General features: G+C 42.4%; 1 protein-coding gene across 1 annotated transcript; it reads right to left on the bottom strand.

The window, feature by feature from the left end:
- Nucleotides 1-1,875: 1,875 nt before the first annotated feature.
- On the bottom strand, nt 1,876-22,478 carry C2H17orf75 (chromosome 2 C17orf75 homolog). The gene is made up of 10 exons (XM_072644972.1): nt 21,495-22,478; nt 16,969-17,049; nt 12,669-12,794; nt 12,143-12,286; nt 9,917-9,974; nt 8,085-8,204; nt 6,560-6,624; nt 5,618-5,754; nt 4,731-4,834; nt 1,876-3,174 (listed from the first exon to the last, which is right to left on the bottom strand). The coding sequence occupies exons 1-10, from the start codon at nt 21,722-21,724 to the stop codon at nt 2,965-2,967; spliced, it is 1,275 nt and encodes a 424-aa protein (XP_072501073.1). The 5' UTR covers nt 21,725-22,478; the 3' UTR covers nt 1,876-2,964.

Genomic DNA, 22,478 nt, shown 5'->3' with positions numbered 1-22,478 from the left:
ACTAGTATTTAGTAAGCCCCATATAATGTGCTTGACACTATCAGCTTCCATAAGTTTAACAGTCACTTCTATGCACAACTCCACAGTCTATATATCCAGCCCTAGCCTATCTCTTGTACTCCACATCTGTATCACCAGCTACTTAATCTCAATCTCTAATTGGATGTCCCCCAAGCATCTCCAACTAAACATCTAAAACAAAAATTATCCCTCTCCCTAAATTCTCCTCTTTCTCAAACTTGTTTATTCCTCATCCTTCTAGTCAACTAGATTAAAAACTTTTGAGTTTTCCTTGACTCTCCTCTCTTCCTCACTTCTCCCATCTAATTGGTTGTCAAGTCTTATCAATTCTGCCTTCATGTTCTTCAACTTCACTCCCTTCCCTCTACAGACAGCCCTCATCACCTCTTACCTGGACTAATATAACAGTCTCTTATTAACCTCTATGCTTCCAATCTCCTCTCCAATCCAACTTCCATGAAGAAGTGAAGCTGATATTCCTAACACATAGGTCTAATGCCTGCCACTCCTCTACTTAAGGAGCTCCAGTGGTTCACCCTAGCTTGTAAGATAAAATATGACTACCTGTTTGGCTCTCAAAAATCTGGCTCCAGCCTACCTTTCCCAAGCTTATTATTGTGAAGATCAAATGAGCTAATGTTTGTAAAGTGCCCAGCACAGTGCTTGGCACATAAGAAGTATTTAGTCAATGATTGTTGCAGGACACCATTCTATGACTTTCAACCTGTTTTCCAGAGAGACATTAGAGAGAAAAACTGTATTTAGGCATTTCTGCCACCTAGGTGTTATCATGACTAGGAAGCATGTTTCAGAAGGTAATCATGTGACTTAGTGTGTGGGCTCTGCTAGCATCCCAGTAGAAAGATTCCTTTAAAGAAATGAAATTTCCACTCATCAATAAGACAAAAGGCTAGGGAAACAGCGTCTTGAGAACTGAAATGTTTCCCAAGAACATTGTAGGCCTCCCTGCTATCTAGTGCAAGGTGTATTTACTCCTTAGCCAGGTATCATTTGGTGTTTCAAATGGAGGAAAGAGGAAGGAAGTGATCTAGCCTTTTGAATGTGGTGGGTCTCACTTTCTGGATGGTGAATAAGCAAGTCCTCCTCAGCCCTCCCATCCCATTTGTCTTCCAACAAGAAAGACAAATTCAGAACTGCTACACAGAAAGATCACCTTTACTTTAATGGAAATAAAAACTCCCCTGAATTAAAACGGATGTCATTTTTGAGAATTCATCTAATTTTTAAAAATATCATAATAAAAACCTAAGTTTTACGGGGGGGAGATGGGTTTGGACCTATGATTGTATTGTTCCAAGTAACTCAGTACAATGAAACTTTCTCTACAAGAATGGATGGGCACTCTCTCTAAAGCTTGTTCTGGGCCAATGAGAGGTTGGGCAACCTGCTCAGGACCATAGTCAACATGTATCAGAAGGATGTCAGGTTGGTCTTTTTTAACTGAGACAACCCTGATGAAATAACAGGTCTGAGCCCCACTTCCCAAAAAAAATCACCTTCAGTGTATAGCCCAGCACACAGTAGGTGCTTAATAAATATTTCTTAATTTCTGTGCCTTAGATGATAAAAAGGGGGAAACACTGCTGGTCATTCTGAAAGGGCAGATCACTGTTGTAACTTAGCACTTACTAGGAATTTAAAGAAATCTGAGATGATTCCTCAGCTTAAAGGCCCTCAGGACTTCTCTACTTCCCCAGGGCAGTAAAAATGTAAGATTTATGTTTCCTATTACAAGGTTATAGAATCTCCTCTAAGTCTAGGAAAATAGGAATCAGCATAAAGGCAGGGTTCTGGGTACAGACTTTCAAACCTATGATTGACAGGACTAAATAATAATGATTAGATATGGGGTTTATTTAAATAGCTACAGACAAGGACAACCACTGCTACATCTGTGTAGCTGCAATGTTTCAGTGGAAAGAAGATATCTGATTCTCTTGAGAGAAGACTTCCATTGATTTGGTACAAAACAATTTGAGGACAAGAATGAAAGTATGGAAATAAAAATCAATGCCTGAGTCTGAATGTAATAAGAATCTCTGTTGAGTTTCCGAGGTTACATGTTGCCAGCAGAATACCTTGGTTTTTCTTTTCCCCATTCTTAATCGCTCAAATGCCAACCAAACAACCAACCAGTCAAGCATTTTCAACTTTATGAAAAAAAGGAAGTCTATTCTTGAAAGGGTTAGCTTGATTCATTTTTGTGGCCATCCTACAAACCAGCTAATGTTCAAATTGGTACATCTACTCTACAAGCTCATTTTACAATTTATTACAAATTCAAGTTTTATTTGCACATCAGCACCAGGGCTGACCATATCAACATTGCCATTATCCAACAGAATACATCAGGCACCCACAGAGTGCAAAGCTTTTAAGACATAGGCTATCTTCTAGATCTGTCTTTGCAATGCTTTTTTGAAGCCACTCTGCCCCAAATCTAGAACTGTATCTTCTCCAAGCAGTTACAAAATGCTAAATCTAGGGGTGATTGAGAAAGTCATGATTTTGAAATGTCTTAACAGTGTTTTAAACAGAGGAATGGACTAAAGAGAGAGGCTACAGAATGTCTTTCTGTGAGCCTAGAAAAATAGGATAACTCACACAAAGATAGGAGACTAGAGATCAGTAGCCTCTAGTGGTCCCTTTTAACCTCAAGATTCTGTGATTGATGAGGCTAAAAGCTGACAAAGAGAATAACTCTGTACTTGCACACTTTTATCCCTAAGACTCAAAGGAAAGTGTTCCCACTGGTTTTTACATGATTTAAACCACCAAAAAAACTGCAACCTAGAATTCGTTTGAAATCACCTAATACTTCTGGATAGCATAACCCATTATGACTGACAAATTGGTCCCAATGAATCATGAGAGTATGACTATACAGTACTAAGAGTATATAAAAACAAATGATTCACAAGTCTAGGCTGCAGCTTCTTCTTTCATGAATTCTTCAAGGGCCAGGATCACGTTTTTGGCTTCTGGCATTTCTTCGTGCTCCACTTTCACTATCTTCAGCAGGACATCTCCACTGCCACAGTTCTTCAGAAATAAGTAACACTTGAACAAGGCATAATGGTTCATTTCTGCCTGGCGAATAAACCTCTTCAGGTTGTTCATGTCTTGGATAGCCTAGAAAAGAGGGACAAGTTGAAGGCATGTAGTTTTAATCTTTGTAAAGGGTGCGGAATGAATAACAAGGTCTAAATAATGCCTAAGTACCATGTGAAATGCATCAAGGTAGGAAATATAGTAAAAGATGGAAGAAATTCATCATTGGAGGGGCTATAAGAAGATAGGCATATTAATTTACTGATGGGGGTATAGTCAATTGATTCAACCATCTGGAAAACCGTTTGAACTCACTCAAGACAAGTTATTAAACTGTTCATACTTTAAATAGATCATAATAGGAGCAACACAGGAGACAAATTTAGAGGCACAGAATCAGAGATCTTACTACTGGGACTACATCCCAAGGAGAAACGATCAACTGTACAAAAATAATCATAGCAATCTTATTTATGATCGGGAAAATCCTGAAACAAAACATAGGCCCAATGACTGGGGAATGGCTAAACAAATTACAGTAAATGAAAATAATGTAAAAGTACTATACCAAGAGGAAAGTTGAATATGAAGAATTTAGAGAAACAAAAAGATTTGTATGAAGTAATGCACAACAAGGAGGAAAAAGCAAAAAAAAAAAAAAATTACAGTGATTGTAGCATTCTAAAGTTAACTTGAACAGGCAGCAAAACTCTGCTCAAATACAGCAGTCAATGTTAGCTCCATATTGCCACAATTAAATACATTTACAGCTGTCTTTTCTGTTAATAAGAGATGCTCAAAGAGCTTTCTCAGGGACTGTATTTTGTAAAGTGGTTTCTCTGGGTGTTTGCTAGGAAATATCTGTTATGTCAAAACAAAATGTTTCCTTAAGCTCATTTTTTAATGGGGTTCAAGAAATGGATCCTTTGTGAAACATCATATATATTGTCAGACTACACTTCCCTGACTGCTAATTAGTTTTGCTGAAATGTTTTTTTTCCTCTTCTCTATTTTTTTTTTTTAATTCTGTGTCACATAGGATGATTCTCTGGGGAAGAGAGAGAAGTGATATATCTGGGAAAAAAAGGGCATAAAAACAAAAAAAAAAATTAGTAAATTAAAAAATATATATATCCTTAAAAAAGAAGTGACATCACCCAGAATTTCATCCATGAGGCTACCAGTCACACAAACATAGGAAAGATCACTTGTGTGAGTTCTCCACGGTCTTTTAGGCAAATGTAAGTTTAGCATTTGAACAGCAAGCCAATTGGAACAGGGCTCTGTGGCTCTGCAGACAGATCCTAGGGCACTGCCTGAGGCACAGGGAAGTCAAGCAACTCCTCCAAGGACAGGCTGGTAAGGATCTGGCAGTATTCAAACCCTGGTCTCCTCATCTCCAAGTTCAGCATTCCATGTACCAGGACACACTGCCTCCATAAGTTTCACAGAAAATATTGATCTCTCTCATACTGCAAGACTGATTCCACTTGAAACTGCCACCACATTCTACATAGTAACAAAAAATTAAATTTTTCAACATCTCCTGTGCACCAGCCATTTGAAAATGTGTGATAAACACTTCAGCAGAAGACTCAGACAACCATCTGCCAAGAACTGGATCAACAGTAAGTTACCTTCAGTTTAAAGTTCTCTAGGATTTGTCGGAAAAGAAATGGGTTGCCACCTTCCGCAGCGTTCAGAAATGCTTGCATCCAGTCCTCACAAAACCTGTTGCTTCCTGTAAAACATCAGGGACAGTGAAAAACAGTAATAACGTCTAGAGTTTATAGAACATTGAAAGATTTGCTCAGCTCTTTATATATGTTAAATCATTTGAGCCTCATGACCATCCTCTGATTTAAGTACTACAAGCATGGTTACCTCCATTGCAAATGGGGAAACTGAAGCTCAGAGACACTCACATGGTTTGCCTACGGCCCCACAACTAGAAGAGACCTCAGCAGCCATCTCATTTCAACCCCTTATTTTACAGACGAGGAAACTGAGGCCCTCCCAGTCACACATGTAGTAAACATTAGAAACAGAATTTGAACTCAGATCTCCTGACTCCAAATGCAGTCCCTTATCCACCACACTCTGCTGCTTAGTTAGGCAAACAACATTCTACACAGGCTGCTACATTACTTGTAATAGTAATTTATTAACCTGCATTTTAAACTTATAAATCTCTCATATATTGCTCCTATAAGCAACCTACTGTTATTTTCTGAGACATGAAACATTAAAAAAAAATAAATTTTTGATAAATTTTTAAAAAATTCTTTCTTACAAGATATGATTCACTGAGTAGAGGAATAAGAGAGGGAATCTTTTTGAAAATAAATGAGTTCTAGGAACAAAAGATACCAATAAAACTTTTTTTTTAAATAACAGCCTGAAAAATGGAAGGTAAAAAGTAAAACTATATGATCTATTCTCACCCTATTATTTACCACATACAGCATGAACACTCAGTCTCAGAAATAAACCAACAAAGGATTCTTTAGAACATCCATCTCACCTGCATTAGAAAATTGCGGCTGAGGCCCACTACAATTTATAACCACTGACTTGTGTGGCTCTTCAGTCATAGCCATGCATAAGGAGGTCATCGTCCCTTCGTGAATAAGTCCTTGGAGACTGGCCACACTCAGAAACCTGCCACAATAGAGAGTTCCTTTTCCCAAATGTCATTGTGATCATTATGACTGGGTTTCTTTATCTCACCCAGGCTGAAAGTATGACTGACATTCCTCAGTCTGATTCCACACTACTGTTCAGCACTGAAGCTTAACCTGCTTTGAATTTCCAACCTGGGCCAGTTTAGGCAGCCTCCTCTCCTCAGGGGAGAGGCTCACCCCACCAGGCCAGGTTTTATCTTCAACACCTCCTCAGCTTCAGCCCTAATGAAGCTTAAAACTCCTGAACACTCCGACAACCCTAGCCTCCAAGCTGCAGAGACTACACCTAGCCATGTGCTATTTTTAAAGGGGCTCAGAGAAGAAAAATAAATATATTTAAAAGTAAAGGTCAACAATAATAAAGCAGGTTACTGAACTCCTAAGAAAAGTAATGGACTCAGGTGCAGAATGAGACCTGGCCAAGGTGGGAATTTGTTTTACTTAGGTGTGCCTATGGGTTACCAGTGGTTTTGGGAGGCGGGGGGAGTTGGGAGGAGTGGGAAGAAGTAGTGATAGAGTTGCAAAAAAAAAAGATTAAGAAATGAAAGAAAAGAGAAATGGAAGCATTAAAAAAAAAGCACACAGATGAAAAGTCTAGAAAAAAAGACAACTTTGAAAAGTTACATACTGAATGTATAAGCAAGTTGTATACAATACAGATTTGCAGTTACATGAACAATAAAAAGAAAAATAGACAGACAATACACTAAATAAATAAATCTAGAAATTTTAAAAGCAACTTATGAAAAAAATGTTTTCATGAAACTTTTAGCAATCTTTACCCATTAATGTCTCTCTTTGTTTTTTCATCTGATTCTTGAACTTCAACAGGAGTGTAGCTCAAAGCCTTCAAGAGAGGAATTCACTGTCAGTATATATTTATTTTGCTTTGGTTCAATCAGTCAATCAGCAATTAATCACCAACTATGTGCAGAAGAAAGGGTTCTGCCCCTATGGGCACAGGCTAAGGGTTGGGAGAGACAGAATCTGAATAACACCTTTTTCTTCATGATCTTTAAAAAAAGTTATTATAAACATAATAACCATCAACAAAGACAAACAAAAGTAATGACACCCAATAAGAAATAGAATCTTACAGAAGACCCTGATTGATAAGGTAGAACCAAAAAATAAAAGACAGAAAACAAACAAATAAGTTTTTTCTGTGTCTTTTCCCAACATCCCTATGGTTCCCCTCCTTTTGGATAGGTTTTTTCCATGTTGAACTGTCCCAAGGCCGCATGCAGCAGAGTGCCCTGGCTCTGCTCATCTAACATAATAACATCATTCTCTTCATCTCACTCACTCTTCATTGGACTGGCCCTTCGGATACATCACAACCTTCCCAAAATATCTGACTGGACAGTGCTCGACAAGGATCAGAGCTGGATTAGGGCCAGAAGCAGCCTTAGAGATCATTTAGTCCATTTGGCCCCATTTTGTAGAGGAAGACACCACGACCTGGATGTTACTAGATGGTCCAAGGTCCTAAAAGGCAGCAAGTTGCAGAGCTGATATCTGAAGCTGGATCTTTAGATTCCCAATCCTGAACTTTGCACTGCTCTCTCCAAGGTGCTGAACAAAGAGCAGTGGTCCTCATCCTGAGGACTCAGTCTTTTCAACTGTTGTTACATATTAAAGATAAAGGTTCCTTATTTATCCAAGCCTGTATCTATGCCACACAATTATCTGGATGGAAAACCCAGTCAATTATGCAGGTGATTTCAAATACACCTCATTGCTAATACCCAAATATCTGGATACCTACTGAATTTTCCAGTTTCCATCTGAATGTTGGGTGTCGTTAAAGGATGTAGCAGTGTGTTAGAGTAACCAAACACTAGCTGCTGAACTGGAGGATCTAGGTTCAGATCTCACCGCTGACACATACCACCTGTGTGACCTTAGGGAACTCACTCAGATCACAGTAACTTTACATATAAAATGAAGTAGTTGGTTTAGATGAGCTCTAAAGTCCCTTCTTGCTCTAGAAGGATCTATAATCCTCTGAACTCAAAGTGCTTTGGATGCTCTTCTCCTCCTCTTGCACTGTTTAGAGAATTAATTATATTTACAAGTCATCATAAAGAGTACTTAGGAGAATATTATTGTGAAATGATTTGTCTCATGAAGACGCCTCAACTGGCAACTGCCACTGACTGAATAACTGAACTTCCAGTTTCCGAGTAAATTGTTGACAGCTACATTTGGGACCAAGGGAAAAATAAAACTGGACAATCTCTTTATATCTTTCATAGAATTTCCCAACTGGCTCTCAATCAATGGAGTGTATGTATTGATACTTACAGCATGCAGGAGAAAGGTAAGCTTCTCTTGAAAGAGATGCACGACTCTCTCAATAGGGCATATGGCCGCCTCAAACCAATTGCTAAGGTACGATTTGGTGCAGACCTCCAGGCTACCTTCCTATTTATACACAGAATAAAAAACTATTTAACATTTAATTTTTACTATTTAACATTTTAACTAAGATGGAATACTTTCACTCTCAATATTGTTGACAGTGATAAGAGCTGGTAGATAAATACTTCTGAATTTTAAAATCAGAAAAAGAATGTTGACATGTATTCTTTCCAGAACAGTAAGTTTTGTTAAGAAATTCTGCTTGCAAAAAAAAAAAAAGCATTGAGTGCAGAAGGCAGTTCAGAAGGGGACGCTGACAAGTTGAGCTGGTTTGATGCTACAAAATTTTGTTTGAAGATGGATTTTTTCTCTTTCTGACTCAGGTTGGAGGGCAAGAATACTCAAAGGAAGGTCCCACTCTAATTGACACAGGAGTTTTGACCTGTTGTTTTCTGACCTAGGCCCATGTGTCCCTCATAGGCAACCTGGTGGACCCCATTCCCAGAGGGTTCACCACATCAATGCCGTGATTAGTGCACATACTAATAGAGCTTAGCCCACAACAGCACAGAACTCCTGAGCTCAAAATGTCTACCAATTTCAGCTTCCCTAATAGCTGGGATTACAGGTATGTGACATTGTGCCTGGCTCTTAAATCATGTTAAATTTTAATCAAATTAAATACATTTTAAAAATCCTAGTTGTACATAACAAAGATTTATGGTTTCAGGTGTAATCCTACTTTTCTATTATTATTTATACAGTGAAATATTCATAGTTGTTACGTTTATATGGTGAAATATTCACAGTTATTAATGTTTGTTAAGTTCCTCATTTTTAAAAAATGTAAATCAAGAAAAAGGGCAAAAAAAGCCTAGAATGGAAACTACTGTAAACATTTTTTATTTAAAGTGATGAAATCTAAGGTGTTCTTTATCATTTCTTCACCCGAGAAAGCCACCATTCAAAGGGGAGGATGATTGTACATGGGGCAACTGAGAATGGAGTCCTGCCTGACTAATCAGAATTGGAAGGGAACTGGGATACTCCCCAAGATACCAAGAGGTATTTTTCCAATGCTGACATCTTGGTTCTGATATTCTCACATTCCCAGCACTCCACCCCCCAGATACTTCTCTTTCCATGAAGGGTCACCTTCCAAAAAGTACTGTCACTCAGGCTACTTTAGGGTAGGAAGGCAACAGACCCACATCATTATATTACAGGTCATTTTCCCCAGTCCCTCTCCAGAGAAGTTTACAATCCATCCTACAGCTTGGAAAAGGTAATACACTTATGAAACTCATCACCCAAAGAGGTGCTAGAAGCCAAAACGGTAAAACTGTTTCAAAAAAGGTTTAAATTCACGAATAAAACAGGGCCATAGGAGGGCTCTTAGGGAAGTTCTGGGATTCAGGTAAAATGTTTCCAGCTTGTGAGGGTGACAGCTCCAAGAGCAGTTGTATCCATCCACAGAGTGATCTCTGGGACTTTGCACAGAAGATATACCCTGGGGAACTGAGACTCGTTCTCACTTCTCAGTGGTCATCATTCACATGCCATCCCAGTGAATGAATTGAATCATCAGTGTGTAGTTGGGAGAGAAAGCAGCAGAGCTGTCATCTAGAACACACAGGGCCTGGGGTTGAACTCTCTGCCTGCCTCAAGATCAGGTATATCTAGGATCCTGGAAACGTTCTGCAAGTGGAGCAGAACCCTGATGCCCACTAGTATTAATCTCCCATGCTTAAAAAGGATGAAGTCAGGCTTTTTACCTCGCCATCCACATTTGTCTTCAGGCCTTGGATGTATTTGTCCAACTCAAGTCTGAAAGTATGCTCTTAAGGAATAATAATAATAAATAGTAATAATGATAACTAGCATTTATATGGCACTTTAAGGTTTGCAAAACTCTTTGCATATATTATCTCATTTTATCCTCACAACAACCCTAAGCGGTTCATGCTACATTATTACCATTATACAGATGAGGAAACTAAGGCAGACAGGTTAAGTGATTTGCCCAGGATCACACAGCTAGTCTTTGAGGCTGGATTTGAACTCAGGTCTTTCTGACTCCAGATCCAGTGTTCTGTTTACAGTCACTGTGGCACTTAGCTGTCTAATAAGAAGAAGAAGAAGAAAAAACCAAGACAGCTGTTCTAAGTTTTCAAAATAAAATATATAACCTCTTGGTTTGCAAATACTATGAAGTAAAACAATCTCCAAAAGTGGTCTTTGGGAAATGACCAAAGAGGCCTCGCGGCTGCAGAGCCAATATGAAAAGCAGGGAGACCTGGGTTCCAGTCCTCCATCTGTGCCTCTTCACCTCATGTTGTCTTTGGCTCCCTCAGCCTGCAGGCTGCAGAGAAGGCACTGACCTGACCTGGGCAGACTTTCCTCACCTAGGAGTTCTCTATACCAGTGAAATCATAGGTACCTATTACTACCCCTATGACAGTAACACCTCTTGCAGCAGACATGCCCAACGAAAGAAGGAATTTAAAGTGAATTTGAGGTCAAAGGATTTGAACAGAGTTTTAAAAAGAGGAAAAGCAAATTGTTAATAATCAACCTTACAAAGGAGTATATCTTTGAGCTAGCCCTCACAGCCATCAAATGGGCAAAAATAAATAAAAGTCAAGCTGGCAGGACTGCGAAGAAATGGGTACACTCATGTGTATTCTGGGTAGAATTGGAAATTCGGAGAATCTCTTGGGAAAGCAATTTGAAGGTATCAATGTGAAGGTAATGAAAGTTACAAAAATAATCATCAACTTTGACCCAATAATTCCACTGTTGGAAATATATGCTGAGAGTGTTATCATTGCCAAAAATAAGGAATTATCTATTAGAAGATTTTCATTAGCAATATTAGAAGTAATTGTAAAAAACAAAAAAAACCTGGAAACAACCTAAATGTTGAACAATAGGGAAATAGTTAAATAAATTGTCCTATGTTCATATAAAGAAATACTGTAATGCCAACTAAGATGACAAGTATGAGAAATACAGAGAAATCTAAAATGTCCTTCATGAATAAAAGAAAGTGAAAAACTAAGAACAAGATGAATAGAGTACACACTAACTACAATTATATAAGGAAAAGTGAATTAATCTTTTGTAGGGAATTTATAAAATAACTATAGTAATATAAAGGAAAACAATTCAGAATTCTGATCACTGTAGCTATCACTCAGGACTTCAGAGGACTGACAGTGAAGCATGTCTCCTGTCTCTTGACAAAAAGGTGGTGGGCTGCAGGTGCAAAACGAGGCATTGCTAACACATTGATCTGTTTTGCTTAATTTACTTATTTATTACAAAGGAGAGTGGAAGGCGGCACTATCATTTGGAAGTGAGTGATATATTGAAAATTCAACATTAAACATTAATTAAAAATTAAACATTTTTTAAAAAGTGACTAAACATGAAAAGCCAAAGAATCCTATTAGAAATTTAAGAGGAAAGGCCTGAAGGTGTTATATGATATTGTATGTGTTTAATTAATTATTTGTAAAAAGTTTAGAGGTTAGAACTGATGTTTGCTTTCAATAAAAGTTAGTGAAGCAATCAACAAGTATTTTAAAGTACCTAAATGGGCCAGGAACTATGCTATGAATTTTTTAATTTAATAAAGCATCTGGAGGTTCCCACCAAGGATCTTCCCTTTCCTCATCCATATCCCTCCCAGCCTGCCCAAAGCTACTCAAATCACTGAAGACTAGCTCAAGGGCCTATGTAGGCAGTCAGAGAAGGGAAATTTTCACTGATTTCTCCATCCCCTCCCCAACGCTACTTAATAAATACTTCTCTGTTCCATTAATTAATAAATATTAATTTTTAAAAATAAAATGAATGAAATGTTGTGGGAATGATAATGGTGAAACTCTGGGGATGGGGTGGGGTTTTGGAGAATGGAAAGTCAGTAGGAACCCATCTTCTATTTTATTCTCCTGTCTTGGCCTTCCTGTCATCGTCCGAGACAAAGAAAAGGATATAGCTCAAGTCCTTTTTCAGATCCTCCTAAGAAACAGACTACATATTCAGGAGGGTCAGGAACACACTCTGCAGCTGCTGTTTCTAGATGCAGTTTGTCTTGCTGGAAAAGGCAATAATAGCAACCAACCCGGGAATCTGGAAGACTGCAGGACAGAAGGTGACAGGGGGTAAAAAAGAGTCAAAGGGGACAGGCTGGTGATTCATCCTGTGGCCAACATGCATCTAATCTGGCAGATTGCCCATCTTCATCCGTGTCTACTTTGGGAGTCTGCCCACCTTCTTATCATATCTTAAGTTAAATAATTGAAAGGGAAAGGTTAAGTGGATTGCTAGTATTAACTTAATTAACTAATTAAAGGGGGGATGAGTCAAGCTTCACAATTTCCTTGCTGTGATCAATATGGGTCTAGACGTGGAGCCAGTCAAGTACATGTCAGCTAGGGAGATCTGGTCTTGGGGGAATTGCTTATCCATTCCATCAATTTAGTCAGAAACAAAAACTCAGCCTGTATCCCATGTCCTTACCTCAGCTCCACCGATGTAACATTACCCAGCCCTTCAAAGACAGATCCTTTGGACACACGCTTAGCGATGGCACTCCGGAGCTCTGGCTCTGCTTCAGGTGGTAAATTAGTATCTACCAAGGAAAGGCTTTAGAAAAAATAAAATGTGTGTGTGTATGTACATTTGTTTTATATAAATAAATGTATTTATTCCTTGTCAATTCTGGGTTTGCAATAATGAGTTGAGTTGAATGTCTGAATGACTTTTAGGGACAGGAGTCGTAGGACTACAACCTTGGAGCTGGAAGGGCCACAGAAGTCATCAAATCTAGTCTCCTCATTTTATGCAGAGATTAAGTGAAAGTTACACAGCTAGGATGTTTCTGAGGCAATATTCAAACCCAGAAGACCTGACTACTCTACTACAGCTCCATGCTTTCTCTGCCAGAGATTTTTATAAACTTTTTGCAGCATGGACCCTTCAGCAGTTATCTAGGGAAACCAAATATGCCCCTTCTCAGAAGAATGTTTTAAGTGCCCAAAACAAAATACACAGGATGAAAAAAAGAAGCCAATTATATTGAAATGTAGTTATCAAAATAATTTTTTTAAAAGTTGCAGACTCTAGGTTAAAGATCCCTAGTCTAAGCTGTTTACCTGGTGTTATGGTTAATTTGGTGACTACACCAACCACCTTCCATCTCACCAAGCATGGAATCAAAAGCTAGTATCAAACATTTTGTCAACTGAGCTTTCTGTTATGAAATAGGAAGCAAAAATCTCAAATCTGACTCTGGATGAAATCCAATTAAGCAACTACTGTTTAAGCACCGACCACCCACAGCAAGTTCTGTGTTAGGAACTGGAAATACAACAGATATAAACTCTACTCTCAAGGAACTTATCTAACGGGGCAAGGGAGGGGAAGGTCATTTCCACAAATAACTATAAGGAAGAGAGCGCTAAGCACTAAGGAGACTCCCTAGCAAAATGCTGGGTGGAAATCCAAGCAGGGAGGCGTTGCTTTCAGATGGGCTTCCTGCAGATGGCTGGGGGCAGGACTAGAGGGAAGGAAAGGTAGTAGGCAAGCCCTTTGTAAGATACTAAGATGGGAAGGTTCAGGACAAGAGGAGGTCATTAGGATTTGTCTAGTTCACCTAAGAGGCAGAGATGATGCAGTAGGGTGAGATGAGGCTGAAAGGATGGATGGGAACCCAAGTGCAGTGGGCCTTGAATGCCAGTCTTGGTCAGCTGGTCGACAGTCATTTATTAAGTACTCATTATGTGCCCACAAGATGCTCAATGCTAGAGGTACCTAGAAAAGGAAACACACAACCCTTATCCTCCAGGGTCTCGTTCTCATGGAGGGGTGCCACATAAAGAACGACATACATACAAGTTACACACAGTATAAATGGAAGGTGACTACAGAAAGCAGGGGCTGGGGGAGAAGGAAGGGCCTCCCAAAGCAAGGAATACTTGAGCTGAGTCTTGAAGGAAGCCAGTGAAGGCAGGAGGCTGAAGTGATGAAGAAAAGCATTCTGGACCTGGTAAACAGAGTTGACCAATGCATGGAGTGTCACTGATGAGGCACATCATATGGGTCAGTGTGTGTGGGATGGGGAGGAGGGGTCAGGAAATCATATTTCATCGGGTAGGAAAAGGGGAGCCACTGAAGATTCTTGAGTTGAAGAAACGTGTGACCAAAAGGATGTATTAAGGAAGATCATTTAGCCCGGGGCAACAGACTGGAAGAAGAATTGGGTGGGAAGCTATTCTGGAGGTTTGATGAGAAGCAATGGGGACCTGAACAAAAAGGGACACTTTGGGAGTGCAAAGGACTGACGGACACTAGAGCCAAGGCCAGAGTGGTATTGACTAGACATGGCAGGTGATGAGGAACGAGAGTGAACTCAAAGGTGTCTCTCGAGTTCTGAGCCTGCTGACTGTGATGATGGAGGTACCAAAGACAAAAATGGAGCAGTGAGGAGGAGGGCAGGTTGGGGGGGGGCACAGGGATGAGTTCTACAGTGGGAGGTGACATCAAGGTGGAGATATATAGAAGGTAGCTGGAAATATGGGACCAGAGCTCTGGGAAGAAGGTGAGGGGAGAAGATGTGGAGGGGAGATGTGGGAATCATCAGCACTGTGGTGATAATAGCAACCAGGATGAAATTACCCCAGGAGAGAATGTAGAGAAAGAGAAAAGGCCTGAGGAGAGAACTCACAGGTAAAAAACCCTTCTGAAGGGACAAAGAGAAGAGGAGGGTCTAGCAAAGGAGACAGAAGGGACAGGCAGGGAGATGTGATGTCCCACAAGCCAAGGCAGGAAAGAGGACGGGGGGGGGGGGGGGGGGGGGGGGCGGGGAGAGGTTTAGGGGGAGTTTGCGGGGGAAGGTGTCTATAGTATTAAACACTTTAGAGAGATGAAGAAGAAAGCAGGAAAAAAACAATAAGCCACTGAATTTTGCAAGAAGGTTAGCACTGACCTTGGAAAGAGTTATTTCTGGAGCAGAGCAGGGACAGAAGTCAGATTACAATGGCCCAAGAAGTGACTACATAGTGGGGAAGTAGCAGCAGTGACATTCATGGAAGATAAGAGAACAAGTCTGAGGAGGTATGGGATCAAGCAAGAATTTTAGGATCAGGAAGCCATCAATGTGTTTGCAGGATGTAGCCAGAGGTGGGAGAAGGTAAAGATGCAAGAGAGAAAGAGAATGGAGCAAGGTCATGGAGGTGACAGGAGGAACTCCACCCAAAGGCAAACCAGGAAGGGTTGGTCAAGGGTCCTCATCCTATGAGTCTGGAACATGGCAGGGAGAGAGTGGGCAAAGACCTTGCAGGGTTTAGAGGAGTTAAGTTATGGGAGCTTCTGTCCCAAGGGCCTCAAGGTACAAAGTGGTTCTAGCCTGGTCCTGCACTCATGAAGACAAAGAGAACATTCTACTCACACTAAGTATACAGTATACTCTCAATACAATGCCTACATCAGACCTGAGTTTAAATCTCAGCTTTGCCACTTTACAGAGGCAGTGAGGTGGTGCAGTGGGTAGAGCACTGAACTTGGAATCAGGAACATCTGAGTCCAAATCCTCCCTCAGATCTTTCACAGAGCTAGGTGACTGTGGGCATGACACTTCTGTAGCCTGAGTTTCCCCAACTGTAAAATAAGGGGGTTGGGCTTTCTGGCCTCTAGGGCTCTAAGTCTCTGATCTGTGTTACCTTGGACATGATAGCTCACCCTCTGAGCCTCAGTTTTCTCATCTATAAAATAAGGGGACTGGACTAGATGATCTCTGAGGCCCTTTCTGACACTAAATCTAGGATCCTACTGCAAAGGGTGTGCAACAAACTGCAGCTGTGGCAGCTCCCTCTACCAAGGTAGATCACCACCTATCTTTGACTTGGTAGGTAAGTGCCAGGGACATGTGTCTGAAGCACACACAGCAGTTATGGCCCAGGATCATACAGAACAAAGTGTGAAAAGCAAAAACTATAAAGTGATCTTTAAAACAATTCTGAGAGGGATTAAACCTGTGAATTCAATGATACAGGGAACTCTCAGGTGAGAAAAAGTCCCTCCACCAATGCATGTTGACACTTTCTGTAATTTATAGCCTTAGTCGTCTGGAGCAGAATTGTTGAACACAAGGCCCCAGAGTTCCATCCAGCATGGCCTGACAAAACATAGATAATATTAGTATGAAGTTTTCTAAGTCAATATGTGAACTGCAGGGATCCTTAGGTATGGTTTAGTGACTCCTGTTTCCACTTGAGTTTGACACCTCTGGTGTCAGGGTCAAAAAACTACCCTACAGTCACAGACCCAGTATGTGTCAGAGCCAGGTTGTCCTGGCTCCAAAGCCAGCTTCTACCACTGGGACATGCTGCCTCTCATTAATTACCTCTGATGGCAATGTTCATATATCATTTAAGTCCAAATAGTAGAATATCATAGGTATTCCCAGAAACTTAGAGAGAACAAACTAATGTCTAATTACTAATGACACAAGCATTATTTGGACCTTCTCTTGGACTATGATCCCCTCCATAGCAGGGACTGACTTTGGCCTTTCTTTGTATCACTATCCCTTAGCACAGTGCATGGCACATAGTAGGCATTTAATAAGTGTTTACTGACTGACCAGCTGGACCTGCCCAGTTTTTATATTTACAGTATCACAAAACAGATGTCTAGGTTCTCATGAAGACGATGGATTTATATGTCTGACATACAAATTACTCAATGGAAAATTAAGATTGCTGTTCTCTACAGGTCAGAACTGCACTACTAAAGACGGGAAAATAAATGCTGGCTTTACCTGAAGTTTGCAGCAGAAGGGGTTTCCAAAGTCAGGCTACTCGGACTTCCATCGTCATTGTCCCCACGTTGTGTTGGTGATCTGCAAATCATGGGATCATTATGGCCGTTAATCATGGAAATCTTGCCACAGCAAGGATCACACAGGAAGGGGGAAGGCTGGGGAAGAGGCTAGTCAAAGGGGAAATCAGCTAGGAATGTGAGAATAGAAAGCCAATGATGGCAGATAAACTCCAAGCGAAAATGTGAAGACAGGCAGTCCATCCAGGATCTGACTCTATAAATCCTTGGAGCTCGATAGAAGCTCCTAACCTTCACTTTTCCAGATTAAAAACCCAAGGCTCATCCAGAGGAAGAGACATACCCAAGGTAAAGAGTTTGGTTACCTGCAGTAACAAGGAGTTTTCTCACCTAAAAGGAATCCTATACCTGCAAACACACAAGATAGGTCACTTCAAGACCCCAAAATGGCCTAGGGGCAGCTAAAAACAAATAAGGAACAGGGAGACTAACAATAAAAACAACAGCCAAGGGGAAAAATTCTTAACTAAATAAGGGAGAGATCACAAAAGATAAAATAGGTAATTCTGACTGAATTAAACTGAAAGCTTTTACACAAACAAAAGCAACGCAGCTAGGTTAAGGAGGAAACAAGGTTGTATCCCCTATCTTTGACAAAGATTTGACATTCAAGATATATAGGTATCCCCAAAGCCTCAGTGGAATTTTAAGCTTCAATAGCTTAAAACTTCATTAAGACTTTGGGATAACTATTATAGAAAATTAATGTGTCTAATGTTAATCTAATCCCCATTAGATAAGTAGTCAAAGGACGTGAAGTAACATTACTCAAAAGATGAATTGCAAACTATTAACAGTCATATGTAAAACTGCTTCGTTACTAATAAGACAAGAAATGGAAATTCAATAAATTCTAAGGTTTCAACTCATTCACCAAATTAACAATGATGGGAGAATAGAAATAGTGTTAGAGGGGCTGTAGGAAGACAGGCACACTAATTGTAGAGTTGTGAATTGGTACAACCTTCTGAAAAGTAATTTGGAATTATACAAAGGAAGGGAATAACCTTTGACCTAGAGATTCCACCACTAAGCATGTACAATCAGGAAGTCAAGACAAGAAAAAAAAAAGCTGAATATGTGCCAAACATAGGAGCACTTTTGATAGCAAAAAGCTAAAAGCATAAGAGGCTCCTACTGATTTGAGGAATGGTTAAAAAAAAATGGTGACATATGAATGTAATGCAATATTACAAATATGAAGAATTTTAGAAAAGCATAGCAAAACATATATGAACTGGCATGGAATAAAAGAAGCAGAACCAGGAAAACAGTAAGTACAGTGAATACAATATTGTAAGCAGAATGAATCATAAAACCAAACTGGACAATATGTAATTATAATGACTGATCTTAGACTCAGAGAAGAATTGAGAAGATATGGAAAGGTTAGGGACTTTGAGTACAGAACGCTGCTTATGCTGTCAGATGTAGGCAGGCAATGTAATTTTTCTTTTTCTTTTAATCTTTGTTTTAAAGGAAGACCTCTGAGTAGGAAAGACGGAAGTATATATTCAGAAATGAATGTGATGCAAAATTAAATAAAATAATAATAAAGCTGGAGGGCGAGTAATCAGCCCAGAGAAAGGGAAAATTAAGAGGAGACAGGAACGGGAAGGAGGCAGCAGCAGAGGTAAGGAAGAATGGAAAAAAACGACTGGATCGAAAAAGAGAAAGGCCAAGGAGAGAAAAGGACAGATGACAAAAAGGGTAGGAGAACAAAGGCAGAAAGAGAGGGAAAGACTGAATTCAGAGGATAGAGTTTGAGTGGGTCAGGAAAGGATGGAGGAAATAGCTGGGTTACTGATCATAAGATCATAGATTTAGAGATGGAAGGGACCTTTTGAGGTAAGAAGATGGAGTAGATGACAGGAACAGAAAGGAGGTAGGGAGAATGAAAGGAGAAATGGGAAGGACTGGGCTAGAAAGGTTTTCATCCTTCCCTGTTATCCTCCAGGGATGCCAGCCCAATCCATTCCATCTATCCATTAATTCCAGGGCCCAGACAGCAGGCTCAGATGCCCCCCATTATTCCCCTGCCTCCTCCTTCTCTCACACCTTGTCACCTCCTACTCAAGAAATAATAATCAAATCACTACACTGTCCACTACAAACCAAACTGCTCTTCTTGCTATTTCTCACACATTTCATCTCCTGTCTCCTGCCCACTGTATAACTGTGTCCCATGCCTGCCCTGCACTCCCTCCCCACTTCAGCTTTAGTTTCTCTAAGAAGGCTTTCCTAGTACCCTCCTGGTCCATTTAATTCATATTGACTTTGTATATCCTTACATATAAATAGATTATTGCTTCCTATGGATCATAAGCTCCTTGAGGGCTGGGGCTATTTCATCACCATCTTTATATCCTCAACAATTCCCACCATGCCTAGCACACAACAAGCACTTACAACCTGCTTGGTGATTGACTAGGTATAGGTAATTGCCTACCCTGTAGCTCACCTCAGAGTCACAGGCTGATGAAACCAAAGCTGCCCACCCCTTGTACCCATCGATGTCAGTCCTGTCCCTTCCGGATCTCCATCCAACTCCTCCCTCCCTGTCCACATACTCTAGAGAAGCCTTTTTTTGAACAACTGCCCATCACATTAGATCTGCCTTTCTCCTGACACTTCCATCTACTTGCAATCTTGAAACCCAGCCCTCCTCTGAAAACCCTGTATCCCATCACCAGGGAGGGCTGTGCCTTTCACCACACTCTGTGACGGGAGAGGGAGAGGCATGTTTCTTGTTACTCCCTGCGGCTCCCAGGCCCTCTCCTCTTCCACCTACACTCTCCTGCTGAGGTTTCCCTCACTGCCACAGAACATTCTATCCAGATGCTGGTGGCACCTTCATCTCCCCCTCCTTCTCAGAGAGTTCAGGACCTAGGTCATGATCTTCCTCCTAACCCCAACTCTGGCCCTTTTCCCTGAGAATTTCAATACACATGTTGTCCTCAAATATCCACATCTGTTCCTTCCTTCCACATCAGCCATACAAAGAGACTTTCTCCTACTTCGCCAGAAAAGTTGAGGCTCCTCATCACAAGCTCCCTTTCCTCCCCAATTCCACACTTCATATCACCCCCATCTACCCTCTTCTCCTCCAGTCCTGAAAGATGAAGACACCCTTCCTGTTGAAGCCAAGTCCTTGTTTACATCCTGGGCCCATCTCCTCCTACAGTTCCCTCCTCTTCTTCATGTTCCATCTCTCCTTATTCACTGGTTCTTTCCCTGCTGCCTTCAAACACACCTAGATCTTTACCCCATCTTCACTGTTTTCAAAGCAACTCCCTTGTCCTGTCCTTACCATTCACATGATCCCCGACATTCTGAATATTTCCTCCCTTTCACAGCTGACCTAGAAAAACAAAACTGTCTCTGTGGCTTCCTCTTTCTCGCTCCCTCAAAGCCTGCCATCATCCCCACCATTCTCTCCCAGGTCTCTGGCCACCTCTTCACTGATGGCCTTTTTTCACTTCTTTGTGCCATTTATCACTGCTGATCACCACCCCCATCCCCCACTCCTTTCTGGGTACTCCTAATCCCACTCCGATCCAAACCTTTTAATTCTCCTTTGACAGGTCTTTCTTTAGATTCCTTGGCAGGGCCATCATGGATATGTAAATGCGTGTACATGTGTGTAGGCATGGACCTCACACAGCGCACTCTTGTGTGTATATGTACATGTATGTAGGTATGCACAGAGAGGCATGAGTATATGTGTGGTCCCCATCGTGCAGACAGAGGCGCATGTACACTGCGTGCATGTTGCGCACATGTTCAGAGCAGTTCCGCACACATGATCAGCACGACCACACTGTGGCACGTGTGCACACGCATGGCTTGCTGTGTGCCCTGAACGTAGGGAGCATGATGTATGTCCGTGGTGTCTCCTGATGCCCGTGTAAGTGCCGTGTGCGTACACGCTCTCATGCATGCAGCCTCCTCCCGCATGCCCAAGCTCTGCGCCATGCATGTGTTGGCACAACTGCGGGGGGGCACATGTGCACGCGCGTGTGCATTGCGCGCCGGCTTGCTTGGGGACGTGCGCGTGTCACACAACGTCACGGTCTCATTACGGTGCGAGTGCACGCGGCGCGCAAGTGTGACGGACGTCTCCCGGGCGAGGGAGCCGGGTCTACGCTGCCGCGCCGCAGGGAGGTGGGGGCAGCGCACTTGGGTGCGTCTGCAAGAGCCCGTGCTGCCTGCGGGTGATGAGAATGAGGATACCGAGCAGGAGCGTCTCCCAAGCATTACCTCATCTGAGCCTTCCAGCCACCCCGAGAGGTCGGAGGGAGCTGAGGCACAGACGGGGAGGGGGGGGTCACTCCGAGCTCGGCGCCCCGGGCGTGCTGCGTGCGCGCGCCTGCCTACGTGCCTACGGGCGCGCGCGCCCGGCTGGGCCGGGGAGGGGCAGGCCCGAGCCCTTTCCCGGGGCCGCACCTGCTTCCGTGGTAGGCGTAGAGGCAGAAGTGGCTGCTGGGCGGCTGCTCCGGCCTCGGGTCCTCCACGCTCCCGCCGCCGCCGCCGCCGCCGCCGCCGCCTCCCTCCTCGCTGCTCTCCAGCTCCTTGTCGTCCCCGTCCAGGGATTCCTGCAGGGAGGGCAGCATGTCCGCGCGCCGGGCGGAGCCGAGCTGAGCCGACCCTGAGGCCCGCGCCTGCGTGCAGGGCATGGGGGAGGAGCGCCCTGCACGCTGTGTCCCCCCTCCCCCGCCCTGGCTGCCGTACGGTCCGTCCGGACGAGCTCCGCCGCCCCCGCTCCCCCACACACTTATGTTCCGGGGCCGCGAGAGGCACGCGACTGACCTGGTGGGTTTCTCCTTACGTGGGCCGGAGGGAGCGGCGGCCTTGCGGTCAGCAAGAGCGTGGCATCTAAACCTGCCTCCCCGGAAGAGTCGTCCTGCGCAAATCGCGTGTCTCCCGGGGCCTCAATGGGTCGGAGACCTATTAACCCTTAATTCCATGAATCTCAGTGTTCAGGGGCTTCGTCCCCTTTCCAGGCCTCGAGCTTCCGGAGGCTCTGTAGGTGGAGGCTGGATGAGCCCTTATTAGGCATGTGCTACAAATAAATTTTAACTTAATTAAATTGTCTGTTGCCGGAAGGGACTTTGCCGTCGTCGTGACCTCAAACAAACCAAACCAACAGGGGCAGCAACGATTGAAGCCCAGGCGGCTTGTTTTAGCTTCCCTCCCGCCTAACCTGGCGCAGTGGAAAGGCCCCCGGACTTCAGGTGCCCAGAGGACCGCACTTCATCCTGGGCAGCGGGCCCAGGGCGCTTCAGGGTCCTGATTGGCAAAACGAAAGGATGGGATGAGGTGTTCCCCCAGGCCCCTTCCAACTGTAAAGTCTTGGTAGCCCTGGGTAAAAAACTCCATCTCTCAGAATTCCCCTCATTTGTAAAGTGGAAATAAAAATAACTGAGACAT

This window comes from Notamacropus eugenii, chromosome 2 (assembly GCF_028372415.1).
Source record: "Notamacropus eugenii isolate mMacEug1 chromosome 2, mMacEug1.pri_v2, whole genome shotgun sequence".
In the NCBI taxonomy this organism is placed as follows: domain Eukaryota; kingdom Metazoa; phylum Chordata; class Mammalia; order Diprotodontia; family Macropodidae; genus Notamacropus; species Notamacropus eugenii.
The sequence above is the reverse complement of the archived record's forward strand: the minus strand, read 5'-3'. Positions and strand labels throughout refer to the sequence as shown.